Source organism: Terrapene carolina, unplaced genomic scaffold (assembly GCF_002925995.2).
Source record: "Terrapene carolina triunguis isolate 2854851 unplaced genomic scaffold, T_m_triunguis-2.0 Scaffold68, whole genome shotgun sequence".
NCBI classification, from domain to species: Eukaryota; Metazoa; Chordata; order Testudines; family Emydidae; genus Terrapene; species Terrapene triunguis.
Genome location: NW_020664419.1, coordinates 72,465,444 through 72,489,836, shown reverse-complemented (window position 1 = coordinate 72,489,836; position 24,393 = coordinate 72,465,444). Strand labels below are relative to the sequence as shown.

General features: G+C 42.6%; 1 protein-coding gene across 1 annotated transcript in view; it reads left to right on the top strand.

Annotated features, from left to right (window-relative positions):
- Positions 1-24,182, top strand: part of KITLG (KIT ligand) — a 98,962-nt gene extending 74,780 nt beyond the window's left edge. Inside the window, exons 4-9 of the mRNA XM_026648831.2 lie at positions 1,695-1,865; positions 4,291-4,453; positions 6,878-6,961; positions 12,616-12,725; positions 18,331-18,407; positions 21,786-24,182. Of these exons, the coding sequence (XP_026504616.1) occupies positions 1,695-1,865; positions 4,291-4,453; positions 6,878-6,961; positions 12,616-12,725; positions 18,331-18,407; positions 21,786-21,819 (639 nt within the window). The 3' untranslated portion in view covers positions 21,820-24,182. The remainder of the gene's footprint in view (positions 1-1,694; positions 1,866-4,290; positions 4,454-6,877; positions 6,962-12,615; positions 12,726-18,330; positions 18,408-21,785) is intronic.
- Positions 24,183-24,393: the final 211 nt, after the last annotated feature.

Below are 24,393 nucleotides of genomic sequence, written 5' to 3'. Positions count from 1 at the left end.
TTACATCCTTATATGGGACTCATACCAGGAGGTATACTGTAATGCTAAATACTGTAATACTACTTTATGGTTTCTTTTACACAAAAATGACAAAGTTAGTGAAGACTGTAAGGTAAAGCTAAACTGTAAATGTGAACCTGTTCACTAATCATGAAGACTGCTCAATAGTTTATTTAGTCTTAGAAGGTATGCATGCCTCTTCCCCCCCCACCCCCCATAAAAATGCAGAAAGGTGAACTAATGGTAAGGTAAATGGTAACGAATAGGAGGTAAACTAGGCTAGAAAAGCATTCAGCCCCAAGTGATGCTGATTGAACACAACAAGAAATTTTGGAACATATAAGGATTACCAAATATAACACTTTAGTATTGTGATCTATCTCACAAGGTGAAGAAAATCAGGGCATGTCAGTATTTGGATGGAAGAACTCCAAATATCATGCAAGGTACTGCGAGAGGTGTTAGAGACAGGCACTGTGCTACTGAAGGCATATGTTTCATATGAAATGCAAAACAAAATCTTGACCACTGGTGGTCACTAAAGATGCCATGGCAACTTTATAAAGAGCTGGGATAATAGCTTAGTGTTCTAGACAAATTCCAGTTTTACTTACTGTACTGATATCTATATTATTCTTCACTTTTTTTTAAAATCTTTCCTACAATGTGTAATAGCGCATTGTGTGACAAAGGCATGGTTTGTTGTGAAGAGATTTCTATATATAAAGTTGTCAGTATATAAATCTGTCCCTTTTTCGTTGAACAGATCTACTGCCTGTGTATATATTCAGGCATGTCTACTTAGCATAATGACTTAGGTTTCTCTACTTTTTACTCATGTTAGTCCTGCAGAGCCAACACCTGCTGTATTTTATTACTTCCTGTACATCAACAGAATGATTTACAAGTATCACTTGGGGCATGATTTGAAGTATTTGAAGTACAATACTGCACAGCTGTAATTGAGGTCATAACTTGGCCTCTTAATTCTTTTTATTGGTAAGGGTACATGAGAAGGAAAAACCTCAGGTTGACTTTCATACCCAGGGTGAGTTTGCAGGGCAGGCATTTAGTAAAAAAAGACTGGAGGGGGAAGCAGTTTCTTGTAAACTATGCAGAGTTGCTCAGAAATTAAGAAAACAATCGTAGAATCCCACAATGCCAAGTTTAGAAACTTATTTTTCAGAACAGAACCTTAACTCAAAGATCCTCCTGGATTTAAGGTGCTATATAAGTGTAGGGTAGCAACAGTAGTGAAATGAAGATTGTCTGGAAAGCAGTTGTCAAAGAAAGTCATTAAAAAAACAGAAGTAGGTATGATATGAAAGAGTAGGAATAAATGGCCAATTTTGGCATGGAAAGAGGTTAATACTCTAGTAGCCCACAAATCAGATGCTCAAACTGAGGTTTGACATTTATTCCCAAACTAGAAGAAGGGGTAACATTATGCTGACAACCTTTTCTGATAACATAATTAAGTCAGCCAAGATCAAGGAGGATTGCAAGGTGCACCATAAGGACTCAAGAGAACAGCAGGCAACATAATATTAGTTGAATTTCAATTTAGACAAGTGCAAGATGATGCAAATTGGAAGGAACAATTTAATCTACTTTTACACTCTGCATTACTTATGCAAAAATTGGTTAAGTGTGGTGTTTAATCTGCCTCTCTTCTTTTTTATCTTCCCTGACAGCCTAATCACTGTTGGTTGCATTTGATGGTGCCTGAGTTTTCAAAGAGTCTGCATAATCTTCTGCAAAAATTTTCAGATATGTCTGATGTTTTAAGTAACTATTCAATCATCAATAATCTCACGAGGATAATCAATGATATTATATCATGTCTAGATTCTGAGAAAAATAAGGTAATCTTCTCAAAGAGAGTTTTTCCCTTTATACTGCATAATTATATCTGAATTTTTGTAGCAGAATACATAGCTTGATATAGTAACAACAACAACAAAAAAGCCCGATGACCAAGGCTACTTTAGGTTCTATATTCTTTGTTTCAATTCCTATTCAATGCAACTACTACTTCCCCTTTAAAGATATATTGAGTACAATGTAGAGATGTTAGCTATCGGCTACATCAAGTGGAAAAAAGGTATAAGATAAGGCTAGGATTTTGTCAGAGAGATCACGAAGTCATGGAATCTGACTTCCAGAGACCAATATGACAGCTGTGGGGCAGTGGGGCTGGAGCTGTCAGCCAAGACTCACAGCTCCCAGCCGCCACCACAGTGGGATGCTCCAACAGGAGCTCCAGGCCACCACTAATCAAGGGTGCCTCTCCAGGCTCCAAGCTGGGGCCCCTGCAGCTGCCCCACTGCCGCTGTCATGGGCAGTGTGGGGACCTTAGAGCCCCAGCAGGGATGTGTTAGACCCTTCTCCCTACCCATTTTGTCATGGATATTTTTAGTAAAATTATGTACAGACCACAGGCTTCTGTGAATTTTTGTTTATTGCCCGTGACCTATCAGTGACTTTTACTAAAAATATCCATGACAAAATCTTAGCTTTAGGTATAACCACTTAAAAAACGTCAGAGGGATTACAATGTATAGGATGCCCAAACAGACAGCTATATTCAATATGTTGTCAGTGCGTAGTGCGAACATTTAACTCTCATTCTCAAGGTAAATCAAACTGGTCTATGTCAAATAAGCATGAATCATTTTGCATCTAACTTACACTGGAATCCTGAGCATAATTACTAATTTGAATCTGAAAATATCTGAAAAAGATTGTGATAAACTAGTAAGATTATATTAATCAATCTGTTTCAGAAACCTTCATATTGAATTAATGGATATTTATCCAAGGAAAATTATACATGATAGTGGGCCTTCCTGATTCCAGTAGTTGCTGGAAGTGCTCCAGGAATCTCACTCCAGGAGTCTGATTCTAGCCTTATTAGGAATGAGAGTAATAAGAGTTAAGTTTGTTAATAACATTTAGGTAAAAGCCCTGATATATCTAATTGCATTCTGAATAACATTGCTCAGCTATGAGTACTCTATGTATGAGTAAATGGTTTTGTTAATAATTACTTACTTAAAAGTACTAAGCGTGAGATCCTGGGCCTATTGAAGTCAAGGATTTCACCTTCTGTGTATAGTTACCTTTGATCAGTAGATCTTAAACAACTTACAAATGTGGGCAAGTGCAATTATTCCCATTTTACAGAGAGAAACAGTTGCACAGAGAGGTGAAGTGACTTGCCCATTATCAAACAGAGTCTATGGCAAACCTCAGAGTACAACCTGATCTCCTGACCTGCAGTCAGGTGCATTATTTAGTTGCTGTGATGGTGATTGTATGTTAGGGTTTTAATTACCTTTCCATTACAATCCTAATTTTGTGCTTTAGCACACACTCAAAAGTATCTATCTCAGCAAATTCAATCTATGAATTTCCCATGGTCTGCTGGTACAAGATACTTTTTTTTAATTAAATGTGATTTTACTTAAAATCTTTGTCTTAAAAGAAAGACTTTTAGATAAATGGAAATAAGGAAAGTAATCTCTGTACGTTGAGGTAGAAGAATGAACCTAGATCTATCCTTGTAACAAGAAAAATAAAATAAACTGAAGAACCGCCCACTAGATAGCTTTTCTTGGTGCATGATTTAAAGATGCTCTTGTCCCTGCCACACTTATTAGGACCAAAAACTGGATCTCAGAGTCTTCAGTTAGTTTGGCACAACATATTATCCATCAGGCTTCACAATTATGGAGTCCCTCTCTTCTTTTTAGATGCACTCCAGAGAGGCAGGCTGACACCAATAGTGGAACTTGGACCACCGTTACTTGTTTCAATATCCAAAACACTTATGATAACGCTGAATGTATTGTGTTCCTGTTTCACATTAAAATGGTCAAGCACAACCTTATAAAATTCCACATACCCAGGAACAAACAAATTTTTTTTTTTTAAATTAAGAATTAAAATCTCATGTATTTTTTTTTTCATTATTAGGATAAGATGGGTGAGGAGATTTCAAGCCTAGGCTGTACATTTTTGTGACAATTTTTCAAGAGTGGATTAACAGTGCTAACTTTGTAAAGTGAAATAAATTAATTCAAAATCCTGGGATTAGAGCTTTTGGTATTTTTAAGGTTGAGATCTCCTGAAGTAAAGCAGAACTCTGCATCTTAAATGTTAACTTCATTTCTGTGTCACCTGTTGGCATTCCTTGGTAGAGCACCCATTGTCTGTCTCTTAGGCCAGCTTTACCAAAATGAGTATTTGTCTGGACTTTTAACAAATGGAATTCTGTATTTTTCCTAGAATTTTAGAAAAGAAAATGTTCATCTTTATGAAGAAGGCAGGTTCATTCCTGAAGAATTCTTTAGGCGCTTTAATAGAACCATTGACGCCTACAAGGATTTTGCAGAAAAATCAGATCATAGTGACTGTGTTCTGCCATCAACAACAGAAACACCAGAGAACAGTAAGATCATAAAATTGTTCCCATTTTTGTTGCGCCAGATCCTCAGCTGGTGTAAATTGGTGTAACTCCTTTGAAGTCAATAAAGTTATGTCAGTTCAGAGCGTCTGAGGATCTGATCTATTAGCTTCATATTTCTTAATATCTGTGACAGTGACTACTAATGCCAAGGCTGAAGTCCCACTGCTAGTACTATAGAATTAAGCCTGATAGCAAAATTGGCATCATTACATAGCATCGTTTATTAATACAGCCTACAATTATTTCAGTGTATTTGCTCAGACTGTTTTCACATCAACAAAAATATCCTGGGTTGTTCTTTTACAATGTTCTTAGTACTGCATTTTATCTTACACTTGACTTTTGCTTAACCATGACAGTTTGATCTTTTTGAAAATGTCTTTGGGGATACTGGGCCAATTCAGAGGCGATGTGTAAGGTGCTGTAAGTTAAGCATTGGTAAGCAGGTCTAAAGGTATTTAAGGTGGCATAGCTTATAGGCTGAGTGTCTGGAACTAAGTGTAAATAGCACCAGTTGAAAGTCATCTGTGAATTTGGCCCATTCCCACTAAATAGTATCATGGATTTATGATATAGAGACTTTAACAAGCTCAGGTTAGATTCCTGTGGTTTCATATACTTGTTCCCATTGCAGTCCTTAAAATGAATAGATGTTTTGAATTTCTTAAATTTTGTTGCCACGATGATTCTTAATCAGAGGGAGGGATAGCTCAGTGGTTTGAACATTGGTCTGCTAAACCCAGGGTTGTGAGTTCAATCCTTGAGGGGTCCACTTAGGGATCTGGGGCAAAAATCAGTACTTGGTCCTGCTAGTGAAGGCAGGGGGCTGGACTCAATGACCTTTCAGGGTCCCTTCCAGTTCTAGGAGATAGGATATATTTCCATATATTATTATTATTATTATTATTATTATTATTATTATAGTTGTTTTAATTAGGGCAACATGTCCAGTTGCACAGTTACACCAATAAGAACTGAAAGTACTTTAGGCCTGGATCCACACGGAGGCTGAAGTGTTGCAACACCTAACTTTTTTAGACGCCTAGAAAGTCACAGGAACATCAATGCAATCTACAAAGCCTGAGTTTGCTACTAGGCTCCCTATACAATGAATGGGGAGAGATAGGCACCTAAGAATAGGATCCTCAAAAGTCAGTAGGAAGGAGCTGCATACACTAGCCAATGGGAGATGCTGACAAGCGGGATGTGCCCTAAGTCCTGCCCCTTTCATGGACTTAGGCACTTATCTCTGCTAGTGATCCATAACTGGGAACTCCTCTCCTGGAGTAGGTGGCTTTGGCGCCTAAGTTGTTTCTTGTGAGAATGATTTAGGCACCTGCCTCATTCTATGCAAAGTGGCTCGAAGTGTTGGTGCCCACATTATAACTTTTAGTCATTAGAGTATTCATCTGGGATGTGAGAGCCATGCAGGTTCAATTCCACCCTCAGGTAGAGGGGGAGAGAGGATTTGAACAGGGGTCTTCTGTGATTCTCAGTTATTACAGTACTTTCCTGAGAGGTGGAAGATATGGAAGTGGATAGGGTCCCCACTGCTTCCTCAGGTTCTCTACCCATCCAATCCCCCTGGCCCCTGCTGCCTCCCTAAGTTCCCCACCCACCCCATGGCCCTTACTGCCTCCCCCAGCCCACTACCCAGCCCATCACCGCACCCTGGACCCGCTGCCTTGCTCCCACCCCCATTGCCTCAAGCTCCCTTCTGCAGCCTTGCACTCCAGGGCTGCCCCACTCCTTTCCTTTTGACCACAGTGCTCTGGGCAGTCATCCCCCATAAAGCCAGCCCTGGGTAGGACACTGCTGTTCAAAATCTCTCTCTCCCCGTGTATGTGAGGAGGTGAAATGGAACCTGGGTTCCCCACATCCCGGGTGAGTGCTCTAACCACTGGACTAAATATTATAAGGTCACTACCGCCTCCTCCTCCTCCGGCCAGATTTTGAATGGGACCCAATCCAGTAGTTGGCCTCTGAGCACACCTACTAGATCAGGCTCCTCAGCAGAGAGACGCACTCCTCCAACTATCTTTCCCTGGTTTGTGGTTCACTCTGAGCATCAGGCAGGAGAGAGCCATCCAGGTGCTTAATCAAGGCAGCAGTGTGCAAGCCCAGAAGCAGAAACTTAGGTACCCAGGGAACTCTTACTGCAAAAACGTAGGTGCCAAGTGAGTTTAGGTGCCTACAAGGTCAGGCAGCAGCGAGGCAAGGGTTTAGTGCATCACAGTGACACCTAAATCTGGGGTTTAGGTGCCTAAGTACCTTTGTGGATCCAGCCCCTATAGCCATAATCTAATATCATATGTTAACAGACCAGAGTAGCCCTATAACCAAGTGCCTTATGTAGGGGGATCTGTATTTTAGGTTGCATAATACTGACACTCATTTTCTATTTAGATCCAAGAGTCAGTGTAACAAATCCATTGTTGTTACCTCCTGTTGCTGCCAGTTCCCTTAAGAATGACAGCAGTGACAGTAACAGTAAGTACAAATGATATGTATATGAACTGATATATGTATATTTCCATTTAACATTGGTTTTAATGAGCACTTAGAGGAAAATAGTCTTAATTGTGCAGAGCAATTGGATCATTCTAATGTTTGATGGTACATCGTATTATCCGTCATTACATCAAAATGAAATGACCTGATTCAGTCAGACTCCAGGGATGCCGTACAATTACAACTATGTGGTGACTTTCAAAAATGACAGAATGCAAATCTCTGTATGCTGATTTTTCTAGTGTCTTTAGGACACATGGATCATATGACCTCAACCAACATGCCTGCCCCACCATTTAATTCTAATGGACAGAAAATGAAACGGTTCCAAACTACCACTGAAGTTTTCCTGAATTGGCATCATGATACTAACTCTGTTGCCTTACGATGTCAATTTTGATAATCCTGAACTAGTGATTATTTGGATACAGCATATTCTAATAGGCCATGTTCAGATGGACTCATTTTCCTCTCTTCCCAATCTTTGTACAACTCCCAGGTTAATGGGTGCATTTTTAAGGATGAAGTTACACATATTTAAAAGTAGATGTTCTGTAGTTTAACTTAGTTAAAATTGCCGCAGACTTAGAGGCTGGTTCTTAGTTTTTACAGCAACTTAAACAAAATAAATTTTAGACCTAGTAAACCCTGAGCTGAGGGGATTAACATAAAACCAACAAACTCTTAGGGTATGTCTACACCCAGCCGCTAGTTCGGCGGCTGGCAATCGAAGTTCTGGGTTCGACTTATCACGTCTTGTCTGGACGCGATAAGTCGAACCAGGAAGTGCTCGCCGTCGACTGCGGTACTCCAGCTAGACGAGAGGAGTACCGCGGAGTCGACGGGGGAGCCTGCCTGCCGCGTGTGGACCGAGGTAAGATCGAACTAAGGTACTTCGAACTTCAGCTACGTTATTCACGTAGCTGAAGTTGCGTACCTTAGTTCGATTTGGGGGGTGAGTGTAGACCAAGCCTTAGTATGTTATTTAAATCAAGTGTTTGATTTCCCACCTCTGGAGAGTGAGGGGTCTGTCAGAGCCTGATGGAGACTGAGGTGTTGCTCTAATATTTGTGGCAGAAGTTAGAGCAGTACCTGCGTGAACACCCAGAGCCTTGATTTCAGTGTCCTGCCTATAGGAGAGAAAGATGTTTCCCATCTCCTGCCCTAATAAATTATCTGTGGAAGGCATTGGGAACATCACTGAATCTGCCAGCTGCTGCATTGGAATGGAAGGAGAAGTCATCAGGTATTTGCAGGAACTGCATGCAGTGAGACTGAAAATGGGAAAAAGTTTACACTGGGGAACAAAAGTAACTCTCCATTAGTAACTTCTGGCTTGATTCCAGGAACTACTTCTTTCTTGCCAGCATCCCAGGTTGTAACAGTATTTCCCCAGCTCCTTTTCTGCATCAACAGCCGTGCCATGCTGTATGTCTCTTTCCAGCTCTTTCCATATACGTCCCATGTAACTGGGGTGACTATGTGGTATGGTGGGGAAGCTGGTGGGACGAATGGTGCTGCTCCTGCTGAGGAAGGCACAGGGAGAGAGAAGCCTGTGGCAGCCTGCCTTGCTGATGAGCAAGAAAGCAACTCTTGGCCATGAGACAAGAGAAGTTACTAAGAGAAAGGCACTTCCCCCACTCCCTACAGGCCCTTAGGCAAACTGACTCTTGGCTGCCTACATTTCTGCTCCCTGCTTGGCTTGTGGCTCTGCACACCAGCCCCTAGTTTCCAGAAGATTCTCACCCTCACCCACCATTGCCACTTTCAGATATTAGGCCCTCCCTGCCTTATTGCTGTCTCTTTCGGAGGTGTGGTTGGGGGAGATCTAGGGTATGTCTGCACTTCAAGCTAGGGGTGTAATTCCCAGCTCGAGGAGACATATCTGCACTAGTTCTCATTGAGCTAATGGACTAAAAATTGAAGTGTAGCTTCTGCAGCGCAAGTGATGGAAGGAACTCACTGCCCTGAGTACAGTTCCATCACAGACACTAGGCACACAATCAGATGGCTAGCCCCTCCTGCCACTCATGTCTACGCTCTATTTTTAGCCGCTAGTGCAATCTGTGCTAGCACAGGTATGCATGTCTCCTCAACCTGGCTCCCAAACCCCTAGCTCCCAACTGTAGACAGACCCATTGTGTAGAGCCTTCATTCTCTAGCTCTACAGTTAAGTAGGGGATTGGGACAATCCTACCCCTGATTTCCAGCGGCCAGCCCACCTCTCTTTGGAAGAGAGGAATGTCTCCAGGACAGGAGCTGAGCCCTGGCCAAGTGGGGACAGGAGGTTAGCCCAAAGCCAATCAGCTGGCACATGGGTAGGGCTAGAGAGAGCACACACATAGTTGAGGCCTAAACAGCTACAGTTTTGTTTTTTTTTTGCTGCAGCTGCTGGGGGGAGTAGGCCCAAATGCATCCTGTATCTAGGGCTATGGGGTCGGCCCAGAAGCAGGCCAGGGGCATAGCTGGAGGAGCAGCCTGCACCCAAAACAGGAGCCTGGACCAGCACAGTGACCATGGGATGGATGCCAGGCAATGCAGCCAAGATCAGGACTCCTCACACCATACCCAAGTACCAGTGACTAGTGCAAGGGGCAGAAAATATACTATTTGTGACAGACTCTGGAGCTGGAGGTAGTTTGGACTCAGATTAATTCTATCTGCTTTAGTACTGTTTTCAAACCAGCATCTCCAAACCCAAGTTTCAAACAGGAAATGAAGATCAAGGGTAGAAAGAAATGTAAAATAGGCATTTAGCTATCCATCTGACATACCATTTTTTGCCCACAGGTTAAAATTGAGAATCATTTTGTGGGCATAATCAGGTATTTAGATTCATGAATGATATTAGTTAAGCCTTTCAATATTTGGGCCCAGAAAACTGGACTAGAAACACTAAAGACCTGGAGAAAAACAGATCATTAGGCATTCCCACGCAGGGCTGGCTCCAGGCACCAGCCCAGCAAGCAGGTGCTTGGGGCGGCCAAGGGGAAGGGGCAGCACGTCGGGCTGTTCGGCGGTGGGTCCCTCTCGGAGGGAAGCACCTGCCGCCGAATTCCCTCCGAAGAAGAAAGTGGCACGGTGGAGCTGCCACCAGAGTGCCGCCAATCGCAATTGCGATCACTGCTTTTTTTTTTTTTTTCCGCCGCTTGGGGAGGCAAAAACTCTGGCGCCAGTCCTGTTCCCATGCCACAAAATATCTAAAGACTGTTGGAGTCTGAGCCTGTTAGGAATTTTTAAATAGCGGGTTGCCCAAAACCTGCTGAAACTCAAGTGTTGTCTTGGTGACTCTTACCATATTTTGGGTTTGAAATTTCTATTGTAAGGAAGTAAAATGAGGCAGAACATTTTTTCAAAGTGAAGTTAGACAAGATTCACTATGATGTCAATTCCCCTCTCTCATTCTGTGCTGCCCTCTTCTCCCACTGTGAGCTTTGTCAGCTTCCCACATAAATGCCTCTGCTTTCCTTGATGCCGCTCTTCCTGAGTACATCTGTAAGGCCACTAACTTCTTTGGCATAGATTCCCTCTTAAAGACCTATCTGTGCTGTGATTCCAACAGAAAACTGACCGACTGACAAGCTTGAGAAGTCCTATGGGAACAGTGTAAATATAATCTATTTAGAATATAAACATCTGAACATAATTGCATATATTGTACCAATTCCTCATATCTTCTCTCCAGGAGGGGCAGGGATCATGTAGTAGGGTTTTGTATTTTGTTTTTGGAAGTACCTACCCCTCTGCAGACATTACCAGAAATAAATAGGACATGATAAAACCTGCCATGACTAGATTCGGTTTCTCCAGGTCTCTCAAATCCACCACCACCTATAAACTCAAAATTATCTTAAACAAATTTACAAAAGTTACAATTTTTCAGGACCTGACATGTATTTAGAAGACTCTGTCCCATATGCCCTGCCTCCCAAGGTACAAACCTAACTGAGTATTCCTTTCAAGTTTGTGTAAATGCTGAAGGCAAAACTGAATGCTGAGGCCTTCTTATCAGAAATGAGACTTTCCAATCAGTAGTGTCTAATTTTAAATCAAGCTAGTTTATGGTCCAAAAACTTGTTGAAATATGTACATTAACACATGTGAAAATGTAGCGATTAACTAGATATCCTTGTATCTAGCTGAATACTTTGAATAACTTTTGCTAAAAGTGTTTTATGTAAAAGTCTACACACTTGCCATTGCACGCTGAGACTGGCATCGTAGAGTAGGTGGAGAATTTGTGGTAGGTTATATATGCTACCTTAGGTAACATGTTATCAAATAACTTTTCTGCTCTCTGAGATCTGCAACAACATACATACCTTCCTTTATTATTATTCATTTTTCCTGGAGTATACAGAGTGAGGTTTTTAAAAATGGGAACACCCATAGCTTTGGGTAGTTTATGGTTATACAACTAGAGTATGTATAACTGTAAAGTGTCCAAGAAGGAGATATGGCTAACGAACAAAATAAGGATTTCTTTACCTGGGCAGAAGCAATTCTTCATTCTTCCTGAGTAAAATTCTAAAAATAAGATCTGTGTGTATTCAGCGTGTATTCAGCAATATGAATTATTTTCATGTTTATTCAAGAGGTCTAGTTCTGGTTCCAAAACCCCTTAGGTCTAGTCCTAGATATGGGGTTAAGTTATTGGTTGAGGCATGGCCCTAAATCTCTGAAATGCACATCAGCAAACCCCTCCCAAATCCAGATTCTTACATTAACTCTGTGAATTGTGGGAGGGCTTGATAAAAGATGTGCATAGGGAGTAGAGACTTACTGGAAGACTCAGCTAGCAGAAACTGCAAATGCTATGGAGGGAAAACAGCCAATGACAGCAGATTAACCAGTTGATTCTGTGTTCAGTGTTCCCCTCTATTCCACACAACTATGTCTGCTGCATCTAGCTGTCTTTCTTTCTCCATAGAATATCTACTCTTTCCGTAATGTAATAATCAGGTATCTGTTCTGCTTGACTAAAATTTCCCTTTAGTGTTGACATACCTGCAGGATTCTAGTAGAGTTCAGACTTGATCAGAATCATGATTAAACACAGGTCCTATATTTTATAAACTGCATATTATAGTTATCTAACCACAGCATTTCTTTTCCAATACTCAACGTAAGGTTTTCATGTACCCTGATAATGCACCATTTGAGCTGCAGCTCCTGATTCTAAGTAAAACTAGATTAAAGCTGTTTAAATCAAGTGTCCTGTAGCTCAATTTGCAGTTTAGAAGGTGGAACCCTAGGCTACTCCCACAGGATTTTTCATATCCTGCCTTAACTAATTAACCAACGGTCCAAATTCTGGCCTCCGCCTACACATAACTCCTGCTGAGATCAGTGGAAATTGCTTATGTGCATGAAGGATAGGACTTGTGCAATAGCAACAAAAATTCCTGTAAGCTTTTGGCATGAATATCACCGCCAACAAAAACACAAACAACCCCCCTCCCCCCCAAAAAACCCCACTTTGAAGGTATATCTTGCAGTATTTATCTCAGTTACCTGGGATGCTGAGAGCTGTCATATTATGTGCATAAATTAGCTATTGTTAACAATGGTACCCTGAAAATAATTTTTTTTCCAGAAAATCTGTCATCACTAACCATGCTTTTTAATTACAGAAGAGGCACTCGACTTCATTAGCAGCCCCAGCCTGAAAGTGATAAGCATAGCACTGCCGTCATTGTTTTCTCTTCTTATTGGCTTTACTTTGGGAGCCATCTGCTGGAAGGTGAGAAATATCAAACTTACCTGGTTAGGCAGAGACCAGTTACATTTTATCCCTAAGCAAACAAGTATCTTGATTTTAAAAACTAGGGGCATATAATTTGAACCTCATTGAATTATGTAACTCTCAAATGTATATAATCAGTGAATCTGTTTTTAATTCCTAATTCACTCCTGCCCTTTCTCCCAAATTAAAAAAAAAAAAAATCATGCCTGTTGGTATGCTAACAAAATAACTCTAGGCCTGAAATGTAGGAACTAGAAATCCCACAACTTCCCAGTTCTCCCAATTTATGTCTTGATGTGGCAGTGCTTTTCCACTTATTGAGGCCTTGTCTGCACTAGAAAGGATTTACTCTTCTTCAACGCTTAGCTGAATAGTCAGCAGTAGCAATTGTTAGCCCTTTTTGGTCAGTTCTTGTGCGGCTGCAAGGGCTTCATGGCCCAAGAGTCCAACATCGGAACAGACTTGATGAATCCATGTAATAGGGGGTCTGCCTCTGGCCCGTCTCCACCCCCATTGGTGGAATTTTATCCCGGATGTTACAAGCCACTCGGAGAACAGCGTTCGTCGGAACATCTTATGGCATTCTTGAGATATGTCTGAAAAGCATAAGACAGTCTGTGAACAATGGTTCCAGTAGTCTGTAGACCAGAGCAACCATAAATATCTGCATTACAAATGAAGTCATTCCACTTTATGCCCAATATACAACATTGGCATTTTGTGTGGAAAGCCTCCAGCTTTGTCCAGTCTGAGTAGCATACTGTCCATGTTTCGCAGCCGTACAACAGTACGGAGGGGGATACAGCTCGAATAGATCCTGAATTTGGTGGTCATGCTGAGATGATCTTGATTCCATATTTGTAGTAAACGACCCATGGCAGGCGCTGCAATACCAATCTAATGGAGAACCTCTGTGTGAGAGTTGGAGGAATTGGTGAGTATAGAACCCAAATAGCTGAAGCTGGAGATTGCTTCGACAATTTCATTATTCAAAGAGATTGGAGTCACAGGTGGAGCTGGTCCTAGATTTTGCAGCTTTGTCTTTGACCATGAAACATGGAGGCCAACCTTAGCTAACTCTTCTCCATTTGCTGGAGTGCCTCGCGAAACCTGTTGGGGCTCTGTACTAGATGAACGTTATCAGCATAGTCAAGGTCTGAGATCGAGAGATCACCAAGCTTATTGCCTACTGACCTGACTGAATGTTGCATTATAAAATCCATTGCCTGACAAAAGAGTGCAGTGGTCAAGACGCAGCCCTGTCTGACACCAGATGTACATGGGCAGTGGTTCCATTATGCAGCTGTCTAATCAAGTCCAGCAGAGTGGTAGAACATGTATGCCCTGTAAGGCCTTCCATAGTGTGACTTAGTCAGCTGAATCAAACGCAGCCTTAAGATTAATATGCGCAATGTGTGGGGGCTTCTTGAACTCATGGTGTAGCTCCGACAACAAAGGGCCAAAATAGTGTCTAATGTGGACCTGTTCCTTGTAAAGCCTGACTGTTGGGGGCAATGCTTCTGCTGTAGCAGGGGCTCCAAATGCGCCAGCAGAACATGTGCAAACACCTTCCTTGGCATGGACAACAAGGTGATCAGCCTGTAGCTCTTACATTCACTGTGCGGTCCCTTGCCCTTACAAAAGGGAGATCACAATACCGTCCTTCCAGGCAGTTGGCAAGGTTCCACTTTTCCACACCAGACAAAAGATGGCCAGAAGTGATTCTGCTACAGGGTCAATAGCACATTTTAGCATCTCTTTTGGGGGGGGTGGAAATGCCATCAGCGCTGGCTGCCTGTCCATTTTTCAGTTTACAGATGGCATGCTTCACTTCATCCAACATCGGTGCATCAGTACAAGTGTCTGTGTCCAAAACCACAGTGGCTGCCAGATTGTCTATCTCTAAACAAGCGGCAGCTGGAGGGTGGTTCAGGGTGCTGTGAAAACGTTCCACCCAGCTTGAGAGGATGTCGTCATCCGACAGGCTTTGGCTGTCCTTCAGGCTGCCATTTGTAGCGACTACCTCTTGACCACTGCGGTTGCAGATTGCACAGAATGCCCACTTTAAGTTGAATTTGGCTTAGCCAGGGGAGACACCATCCACCTCTTGGTTATAACATGCCTCACGATCGCGGTGTGACAGGGTGTTAAACTTTTGCTTCAGCTGATTACGAGTGCGCTTATCACCATGCTGGTGGGCTGTGGCATTCAATTTAATTGTCTGGAAGGCCTGCTCTGATAGCCATAGTCAGTGTGCTGGGCACCTATAGCTAGGGTGACCCGACATCCCACTTTTAAAGAGACAGTCCCATATTTAAGCCCTCTTGCAGGTGTCCTGACTTTTTTTAAAAAACGGGCAAATTGTTCCATATTTTCTGTTCCCCCGCATGCTGCGGGCTGGTTCCATGCTCGCTAGCCACCCACCCACCAGTGGTGAGTGGGGGAAGGGGTGTCCAGCAGCTGACATGGGGGGGGGGGTGAGTGTGCAAGGCTGGTGGCGGGGCAAAGCTGCAATGTACAGGGCCGGACGCTCCCCCTGCTGGTCCATCAGCGCAGCCCCCAGGACCCCACCCCTCATCCTGTTTCTGGCCAGTACTGGCTGTGCGCTGTGAGCTGCGGTGGCTGGTGAGTGTGGGCAGGTGCCAAGCGGTGGCCAGTTACATGTTGTCTCTGCTGCCCACACATTGGCGCTTTACATGCTTCCCCTCTTGCTGTCCTCTTACTGCTGTGCCCCTTCAGCCCCCAGCCCCGCTGCTCCTCCATATCCCCCCCTGGCGGAGCGCATCTCACTCCAGGCGCTGTGTGGAGAACCAGCCCTTGGTCGGAGCGCTCAGCTCACCAACAGCCTGGCTGGCAGGCTCCTTCCTTCCCCCACTGCCTCTGGCTGGGCAGGCACCCTGAGAAAGTTCAAACCCTTTGGCCTGGAGCGCTGGCCAGGAGGAGCGCTGACCAGGAGGAGCCACGCCCTGCATGTGCCAAAGCCCTGCACAGCACTGGCATAGGGAAGCCCACACCCACACACACCCACACACCCACACACCTCTGCCCTAGGTCTTACCCCCGGAAGCGTGGGGCTGCTCTATCCCCTAGACACCCTCCCCTGATGAGCCACCTCTCTGGCCAGATTCGCTGAAACCCCTGCAGTCAGGTTCCCTGGGCCCTGGAGCACAGTGCATCCATGGGGCTTAACCCCTTCCTGCCTGCACTGTAGCCAGGGGACAGGAAGCGGCTGGGTTATGTCGGTGGCCAGCAGCAGCCTGGAGGTGTTAGCTGCCTTTTGACATTCTGTGGGCAGGAAGAGACAAGCTGCTTCCAGCCACACAGAGGAGGGAAAGGAGAGGAGGAAAGAAGAGAAGAGCTCTGCAAAGACACGGACCAGGTCATCCCTCCCCCTGCACAGTGCTGAAAGGCTGCTGCTGGCCACATTTTGGTGTGAACCCTGGCAGAAATCTGGGGTGGGGGAGCATGTGACCCTGCGTGCCCCCAGCCCTGTGTTGCCCCAGGAAGATGCTGCGCCAGGTACCAGGAGAGGCAGGTCCGTCCTGGGGGGCCCAGCCAGTTGTGGAGGGCGGTGAGCACCAGGCAGGGAGGGTCAGGTCGGTCGGTCACTCCCCCTGTGTGAAAGAGAGATGTACGGGCGTGTGAATGTCACCTCTTCCTATGTGAACCCTAAAGCCTTAGAGAGAAGAAGGTAAATAAAAAGAAATACTGCGTAGCTGGATTCTTTTTAACAGGGGCACAGTCAACTTGATAATTTGAATGTTTGTACAGATGCCCCCCCGGGTTACACAAACCTGACTTACGGAACTTTTTCTGTAAGTGCGGATTTGTGTAAGTTAGAAATGGATTGTTGGGGGTTTTTTGGCGTAATGGTCGGGTATACATTTCAGACTTACGCAAAATTTGAGTTACGCAAGGCGTTCCGGAACGGAACGCTTGCGTAAGTCAGGGAGCATCTGTACTGCATAGTTCTGATTGATTGCCGTTGAACACGAGTAATTTTACCAGGTGTCCTATATTCAGCATAGGGAAATACGGTCATCCTACTTATAGCCAATCGTTGGCTCAGCAAATTGGTGGAGTATGGAGGTGAGCAGAGAGTAACCTCGATGTCATCTGGAAGGTCGGCTAGAGAAGAGAATCTATTGCTGACATTGCTACAAAATCTGTTGGCTAAACCGGCTCGCGGAGAAGTGCGTCGATGTCAAATTTCTTTATCGCAGAGGGCTTACCTGCTCGTCGGAGCATCAATGCCATGCGGGCAACCACTAGGTGGTGATCTGTGTTCATGGCATATTCCGCACCACAATATACTCTACAGGAGGTGAAGAGACACCTGTCAGATGTGGGATGATGTGGTCCAACTACTTCTGAGAGATGCCATAGTGAGAGATCCATGACATCTGGTATATGCACCACCACTTGAACCATGACCCAAGAATGGAAAGGTTCTAAGAGGCACAGAATGTGAGCAAGCGGCAAGAGTTATCATTGGGTGTACCTGAACCCTAATGACCAATGACCCATTCAAGCCCAATTCGCAGGGAGCCAATAATTGCATTTAGGTTTCCCAGGATCATGAGATTATTATGTGGAGAGACGGTGCGTACTAGAGATTCCAACTGATCGTAGAAATGATCTTTGACTGAATCAACAGATTCCTCTGTCGGTGCACAGACTACTATGACAGCGAGGTGACCATGCCGATGTTTAAGATGTACAATAAGTAATCGAGATGACCTGATGACAACACCTGTGAAGAGTTGCAACATTCCAGATTGCAATTTTGATGGATTAGTGGAGATCCCTGCTACAATTGAATACACTATCATGGTGTACTGCAGACATGCCTGCCGACATCAGAGGATGCATGTCCCCTGGGGGGCTTTGGCATGAGCCCGTCATATTTGCACCGAAGGAGGACAACACCAGCAAGGCATCTACAGCTGAAAGTAGAGCAGGGGCTATAACTGGTGCCAGGTTATTCAAGTTGGTCAAAAAGCTATACCAGCAAACCCTCCTAGCAGAGGGGCAAAATTATTTTACCAGTATAGATAACAGTTCCCAAATGATGTAAACTTTCCTGGCAAAAATGTTCTTTTGCCAGCATCACTGTGTCAACACTGGGGATTTTTGCCAACATAGCTACATCAGTTTAGGAGTGTGATAAAAATCACCCGCTAATGACATAGCTGTCCCAGCAAAACATTTAACAATAGATCAGACTTAAGCTTCTATAGGTTCCAATCCTGCACAACTTTAGACACGTAATCTTGCTCACACAAGCAGTCCCAGTTGGTTTTTTAGGACAGGTTCTCACACTCTAACAATTAGGAGATATTAACCTGGTATTGTGCTTGGTTAAAAACATAACACTTCATTGCATATAAAATACATTGTTAAATTCTGCTATCACACTTGCATGCATAACTCTGCTTGACTTCAGTGGGATGCATGTGTGCATCTGAAAGCGGGATTTGGTTTATCTTGTACAAGAACATATTGATACTGAAAATAGAAAAGGACACTTAAATGAATAATTATCATTTGTTTATTAAAGTGTCACTATACAGTAATTATATCTGATGCACTTTCCTCTTAGAAAACACATCGCACACCCAGACCAGAAAGTGATGAAACAACACCGTGTAATAACTGTCAAGAGGATAATGAGATAAGGTATTTTGCTTCACTGAAGTCTTTACATACATCTCATCTTCAAAGAAATCAAGTATCATTTTTCCCATTTCTTAATGCTTTCTCTTGCTCTCTGAAAGATGCACTTGGAAACAAAATGTGCATATTACCAAGATTCTTGTCATAAAAATGTATTGGATAGAATTTGTGCCCAGAGTATGTTCCTTAAAGTGTGCTCCTACGCTAAATGTAATTATTGTTTTTTCTGTATACAAAAAAAACTCCATTAGGAGAACATTATTGTTGCAAAGTTAATCACTCAGAAGCCAGAGAGAAGTTCCATACTTGTAACGTCAATGGAGGGAGTTCAGCTACAGAACTCTCAGCAAATGGCAAAATCTGCTTCCTGTGGCAGCAACTTCCCTTCAAAGGAGATCTTTTGCAGAGTAAGATGGATTTAATATTCCTTCTGCAGCAGATTAAAAATGAAAGCCTTGTAGGCTGAAGGGATACCACCTGGGATCACATCCCTTCATCATATACGATTATCCTTCATCTTCGCCTCTAGTTTTCAGTACTGAGACAGAAAAGGCTCATCTCTTCAGACTAACTTCCCCTTCTTCCATCAGTAATTTTCCCTCTATGTAGTAGAAGTTGGTTGTCTGCATGTCAGCTTTCCCTGTGGAGAAGAGATGCCACTGTCAGTCTTCCCCTATCCTTTCTGTTACAGTAGGAGGCCCTGGTGCACTCCTCACAACTTCCTGCCCTCCTGCTGCTGGAGTGAAGGAGCCAGATGTTCCAGTGTTTCCTAGTATGGGGAAAGGGAAGGCAGATCGTGGTGGCCTCTCTTCCCCTGGGGAATTTTGGTAGCAGCAACAGCTGTAAGGGGAGGTTGGTAGATAGCAGCAGGTGACTTTATTTCTTCCTTCTGTGCTTACTCCACAAGGGAGGTGGAATTTGCTAATGAGGGGGGAAATGATCAGTCCTACAAGGTAAAACAGTGCTGAAAGACTGCCATACAGGAAGGGGAGCAGCCGGGTGGTATCGAGCCAATCCCAAAATGTGATTGGATCTATGTGGGGACCAGCAATTGGAAACAGATTTTGCCATTCACTGTGCTGTGAAGCACTGGACTAATATTGCAAAAATTCACATGAACCAACTTCAAATGTAATATTCATGTGCACGGCTGGTGCTTCCACTAGGCGACCCTAGGCGGTTGCCTAGGGTGGCAGGATTTGGGGGGGCGGCATTTTGCCGCCCTCGGCGGAAATTCGGCAGCGGGGGGTCCCTCCGCTCCAGGTCTTCAGTGGTGGGTCCTTCACTCGCCCTGGGACCCGCCGCCGAAGTGCCCCGAAGACGCGGAGCGGAAGGACCCCCACTGCCGAATGCTCAGAGGAGGAGCACTGCCGCCTAGGGCGGCAAAAACCCTGGCACCGCTCCTGTTCATGTGAATATTCAGGTAGGTGTGTTCATCTTGAAATCTTTGCCCTCTTCTCACTGATTGGACAAAAAAAAATGTAAAAAAGGAAGAAACAATTCCACATGACTTTGGGTTCACAAACTGTGATTGGTCACCTTAGGCTGAAATTTTCAGAGTACTCAAACAAACAAATTCATAAACATCAGCCTATTCCTGGAAGACTAGTTAACATATTAAGGCTTACATTAATATAGATATCATTCGCTACAAATAACTCATCCCACTTTAGTACAGTGACTAATAAAGCTGAACATCCTCCCCTTGACACCAGAGGTAGAATGAAACCTTGGCTCAGGGAGAAAAAAAAAAAACAGTTCAATGCAAGAGATGACCTCTCCAAGAAATTAATAGATTATTTTCCCCATCAAGTCTTTTTAAACACGTACAATATTTTCTCCTACCGTCCCGTCACAAGAAAGTTTTGAGCGTCTACTGTAATTAAGCAGTACTTATTAGTTTATTACAATGCTCAAACACTTTGACCGCAAACATTGCGGTGATGCTTGTTAATGTATTTATTTTAATTAGCACATGCAGCCTTTAATTGCCACCATTCCCTGGAAATTTTAGCACAATGGAAATAAATTTATTTTATGTCTTCCAGTATGTTGCAGCAAAAAGAAAAAGAGCTCTTACAAGTGTAGCTGTTACTTTTTTCCAACACTGTTACTGTTTCATGTACTGGTAAGTCCTTAAGCAGTATGACAGATTCCTACCACAAACTTCATAACTTTTGTCAGCTGTAATTTACAGTGTCTATTCTGTGAAGCCACATCAAGAGCTAACTTTGTATTAGTCAGCTTAGCCTACTTGTAAGACCGTCTTATTGCACATATAATTATCCTGTGTTCTGAACGTAGTCATTTGTCTTGCAGCCAGACATCTCAATATCACAGTGGGAGACAAAGATCCCAAAATGAGGGACCGCTCTAGGGTGACCAGATGTCCCAATGTTATAAGGACAGTCCCGATATTTGGGACTTTATCTTATATAGGCACCTATTACCCCCCGCCCCCTGTCCCAATTTTTCACACTTGCTGTCTGGTCACTCTAGACAGGTCTTGCTTCCTCCTTTGGTGTGACAGCCAATTGAAGAGTCAGAGGCCCTTCATTGAGAATTCCCAACCCCCACTGCCCAAGGCCCTCTTCAGCTGCAGTGCTTATCATGAAGAGACAGGCTGTCTCAAAATAGTTTATAATATAAAGATATTATCCTGAATGCAAGAGGTGAATGGGGGAGATAACAGAAAGTATGGAAAACTTTCCACAGGGGAAGAATATTTACAGAATATACTGATGTGATTCCAGATATGAAACACTATACCGCTATGCTATTGGACTGTTCTGCATCATTGTCAAACTCTATATTTATCCGGGACCTTCATTCATGATGCATTAGTATGGTATTAACTTGGCCACCTAGTTGTGTGGGAGAAAAAAACACATGGATTTTATTTTCAAACAAAAGAAAATGCCAAAATATTTTGCTTTGACTACATGCTTTTCATAACCAATGAATTCTCTCTAGTAGACCAGCTCGCTTTTCTGGGTATCATCTTAACTTTTTTGTTGTTGCTTTAAAAGTTCTTTTGTTAAGGCTTCTCTGTACTGCAATTGTACAACAATCCTGCAAATACACATATGAGCAGTCCTATTAAATTCAACAGGACTACTCGTGTGTGTGTGTATGCAGGAACAGAGTCTAAATGTATTCTGTGCCCAGGATTGGGAAGCTAGAGGAATTGTACGTGAAACTGCAATTGGGCCCCTTTAAAAATATGTTTGGCAATGTGCTTTGGGATGAAAGAATGTACATGCAAGTTATTTCATTAGTTATTTCTATAAAGAAAGTATTATATTTCTCTGCTAGGCTTCTGCTACTGAGTAATGAGTGTGAGAAACCAGCAAAAATACAATTTCCTTTTTTTCCCCGCAGGCAGCCAACAGTTCCATGTTTGCTTCATAAATGAAGCAACTTTAAGCATATTCATATTCCTTCTGGAGTGACAGACTGAGTCTGCATTGATTGCTGCCCAGGATCCATACTGATTCAAAGAGATGAGAACGAAGGGTGTGTTTGTTACTGTGAAACCAGCACTGAATTGAACAGCGTCAAGAAGTGTGCTCTGAGCAGGACTGTATTTTATTCAAATACCTACCTTGTGTGGAATTGGGAGTCATTTAACTGTATAGTCCTTAAGCTGATTCTGGCAAAGGAAGTACGTGGCCTGAACAAAAAAGACCTCTTTCAAATGCCTCCAGAAACATGTAATCTTTGAAAGTCATAGGGAAGTTTGTATTCTTGATTTACATCCTGTGTCCTCTTGCTTACCCTGATGCCTACAAACGGAGTTCTCTGAATTGAAAAAAAAAAAAATAAAAAAAATGCAGAAATGGATACAGAAACATACTCTGCAGTATTGTTGTATAAAACTTGCAAGTCAGGTGGTGCACCGGACCAGTGTGCTAGCCTTTCACTTCTAAGGAACTGGTTTCATATCTAGTAAAGGTCATATGTAAAATGAGATGTGGTCTCTATCTTGTGCCAGGTGGATGTATGTCCACCTCAAAAATCCTCCACAGAACTTGGCTTGGCTGGTGGTCTCCATTTAGAAGAAGCAAAGAATGGATCAAAAAGAAGTAAAGCAGAAGTGACAGTAGCAGGATGGAGCTTTGACAGCATTAGGAGAAACTGTTGTATGTGTGAAGACTCCAATTAAAATTCCAGCCATAGAATGGGGAGGGAAAACAAAGTTTGAATTGCATTCAACATCTGGAATAACAGTATACTCATGAAACCTTTTCTAAATATTGATGATGCATGCCACTGATTCCTTAGCTTATATAAGATGTAGGAAATGTGGAAGATACTGAGAATGAATTTATTAATTACTGCTGACATACAGTAAAAGCTATTTGCATTGTGTTTTAAATGACTAATAAGGTTTTATTTTTTAATCTGGCATTCTCCCCTTTTTTTTTTTTAAAGATGAATTCTAGTCAAGGTATGAAAGCTTTATTTCCAGTTGTCCTCAGTGTCTACTGCTGTTATTAAATACATGAACTACAGAAACAAGACTGATAATAAATTAAGACTTTGTCAGACATGCATTTTTAAGGAGGCACTAAAAATACTATACTGGAACTTGCAACGTGCGTTTTATGCATCCCATTTGTACATGCTCTTTCCAGAAAATGGATACTACTTATTTATCTATTTTAATGTGGTCTGCTGCAGAAAGGAGGAATGTCTCACCCCAAATGACAAACTGCCTAACAGCTGACCATTAACCCAGTAACAGTTAATTTAAAATATGTCCAAAATATTTTGTTTTAATGTCTTCATAAAGCTGACTATATTTTAGAAAGAGTTCTTCTAAAAGTTTAAATAAAAGTGTCATGGATGCTTTAGTTATTTCCTTAATCTGCTATGAACTATATGTCAAAGGAATTTACTATATATATGGTCAGTTAATTAGTAAGACATCTGAGTGCCACAATGTACAAAAAGTATTATGATCAATGATGGAGATTACAGATATGTATAGACAATTTGGGTGGAAACTTGGCAAGTCAATGGCAAACTCCTATTGATTTCAATGGGGTCAAAATTTGCCCTTTAGGGTCTAGTTTTCAATGTTCTAGCAGTGATACTCAGCTGGTGTAAACTGTCATAGCTCCATTAAAGTCAATGGAGCTATGATAATCTACACCAATTGAGGATCTGTCCCTACAGCAGGTCAAGAGGCTTTTGTGTAAGTCAGAATTGGACCCTAATATCCTGACTTTCATAAGGTGCTGGAGCACCGACCACTTCAATTGAAATAAATGGGAGAAGCTCAGCACCTCTAAAAATCAGACCCTTAGCAACTTTTAGCACTACAGAAAACCAAGCAGTAGAATTCTCCATCTGTAGCAGCTCAGTCTGACACAATAATGTATGTGTCTGTATTTCTTACACTAGTATTTCAAGCCTACTTTCCACTTTTAGAATCTCAGCATGACTTAATGTTTGTTTGCGAACTTGCACCTAGAGCCCTGCAGAGGGACTAGGATCCTGCTGCCATAATAGTGGGAGTGGGTAAAATGTACTTTGTTGCTGGCAGGATTGGGTGGGCAAAAAAAAAAAAAAAAAACTGGTAATTTGCGGGAAAACACTAAATCTCTCATCAGTTTGTCATAAATAGAATTTCAGCAATGTAAAGCAAGTTTCTTTTTATTTTAAATAAAGGTTTTAATGCTTAAATTTAAATAAGGGATAGAAAGATTTGAGGTCTATTATAACAGGAGTTAAAAGTATTTTTACAAGGTTTAAGCAAGATTTGTTTGTTCTTTTAGTGGTAAAAATTTTATCTGGGGTGGGTGTGTGTGTGTGTGTGTGTGTGTGTGTGTGTGTGTGTGTGTGTTAACCGACTGGTTTTTTTGTTTTTAATAGGATGGGGGGGATATCTCTCTCACGCGGGATTTGCAGAATCTAAGGTTTTTGCAGGTGGGAGTGGGATAAAAAAAATACAAGAAACAATGCAGGAGCAGGTGAGAGTGGG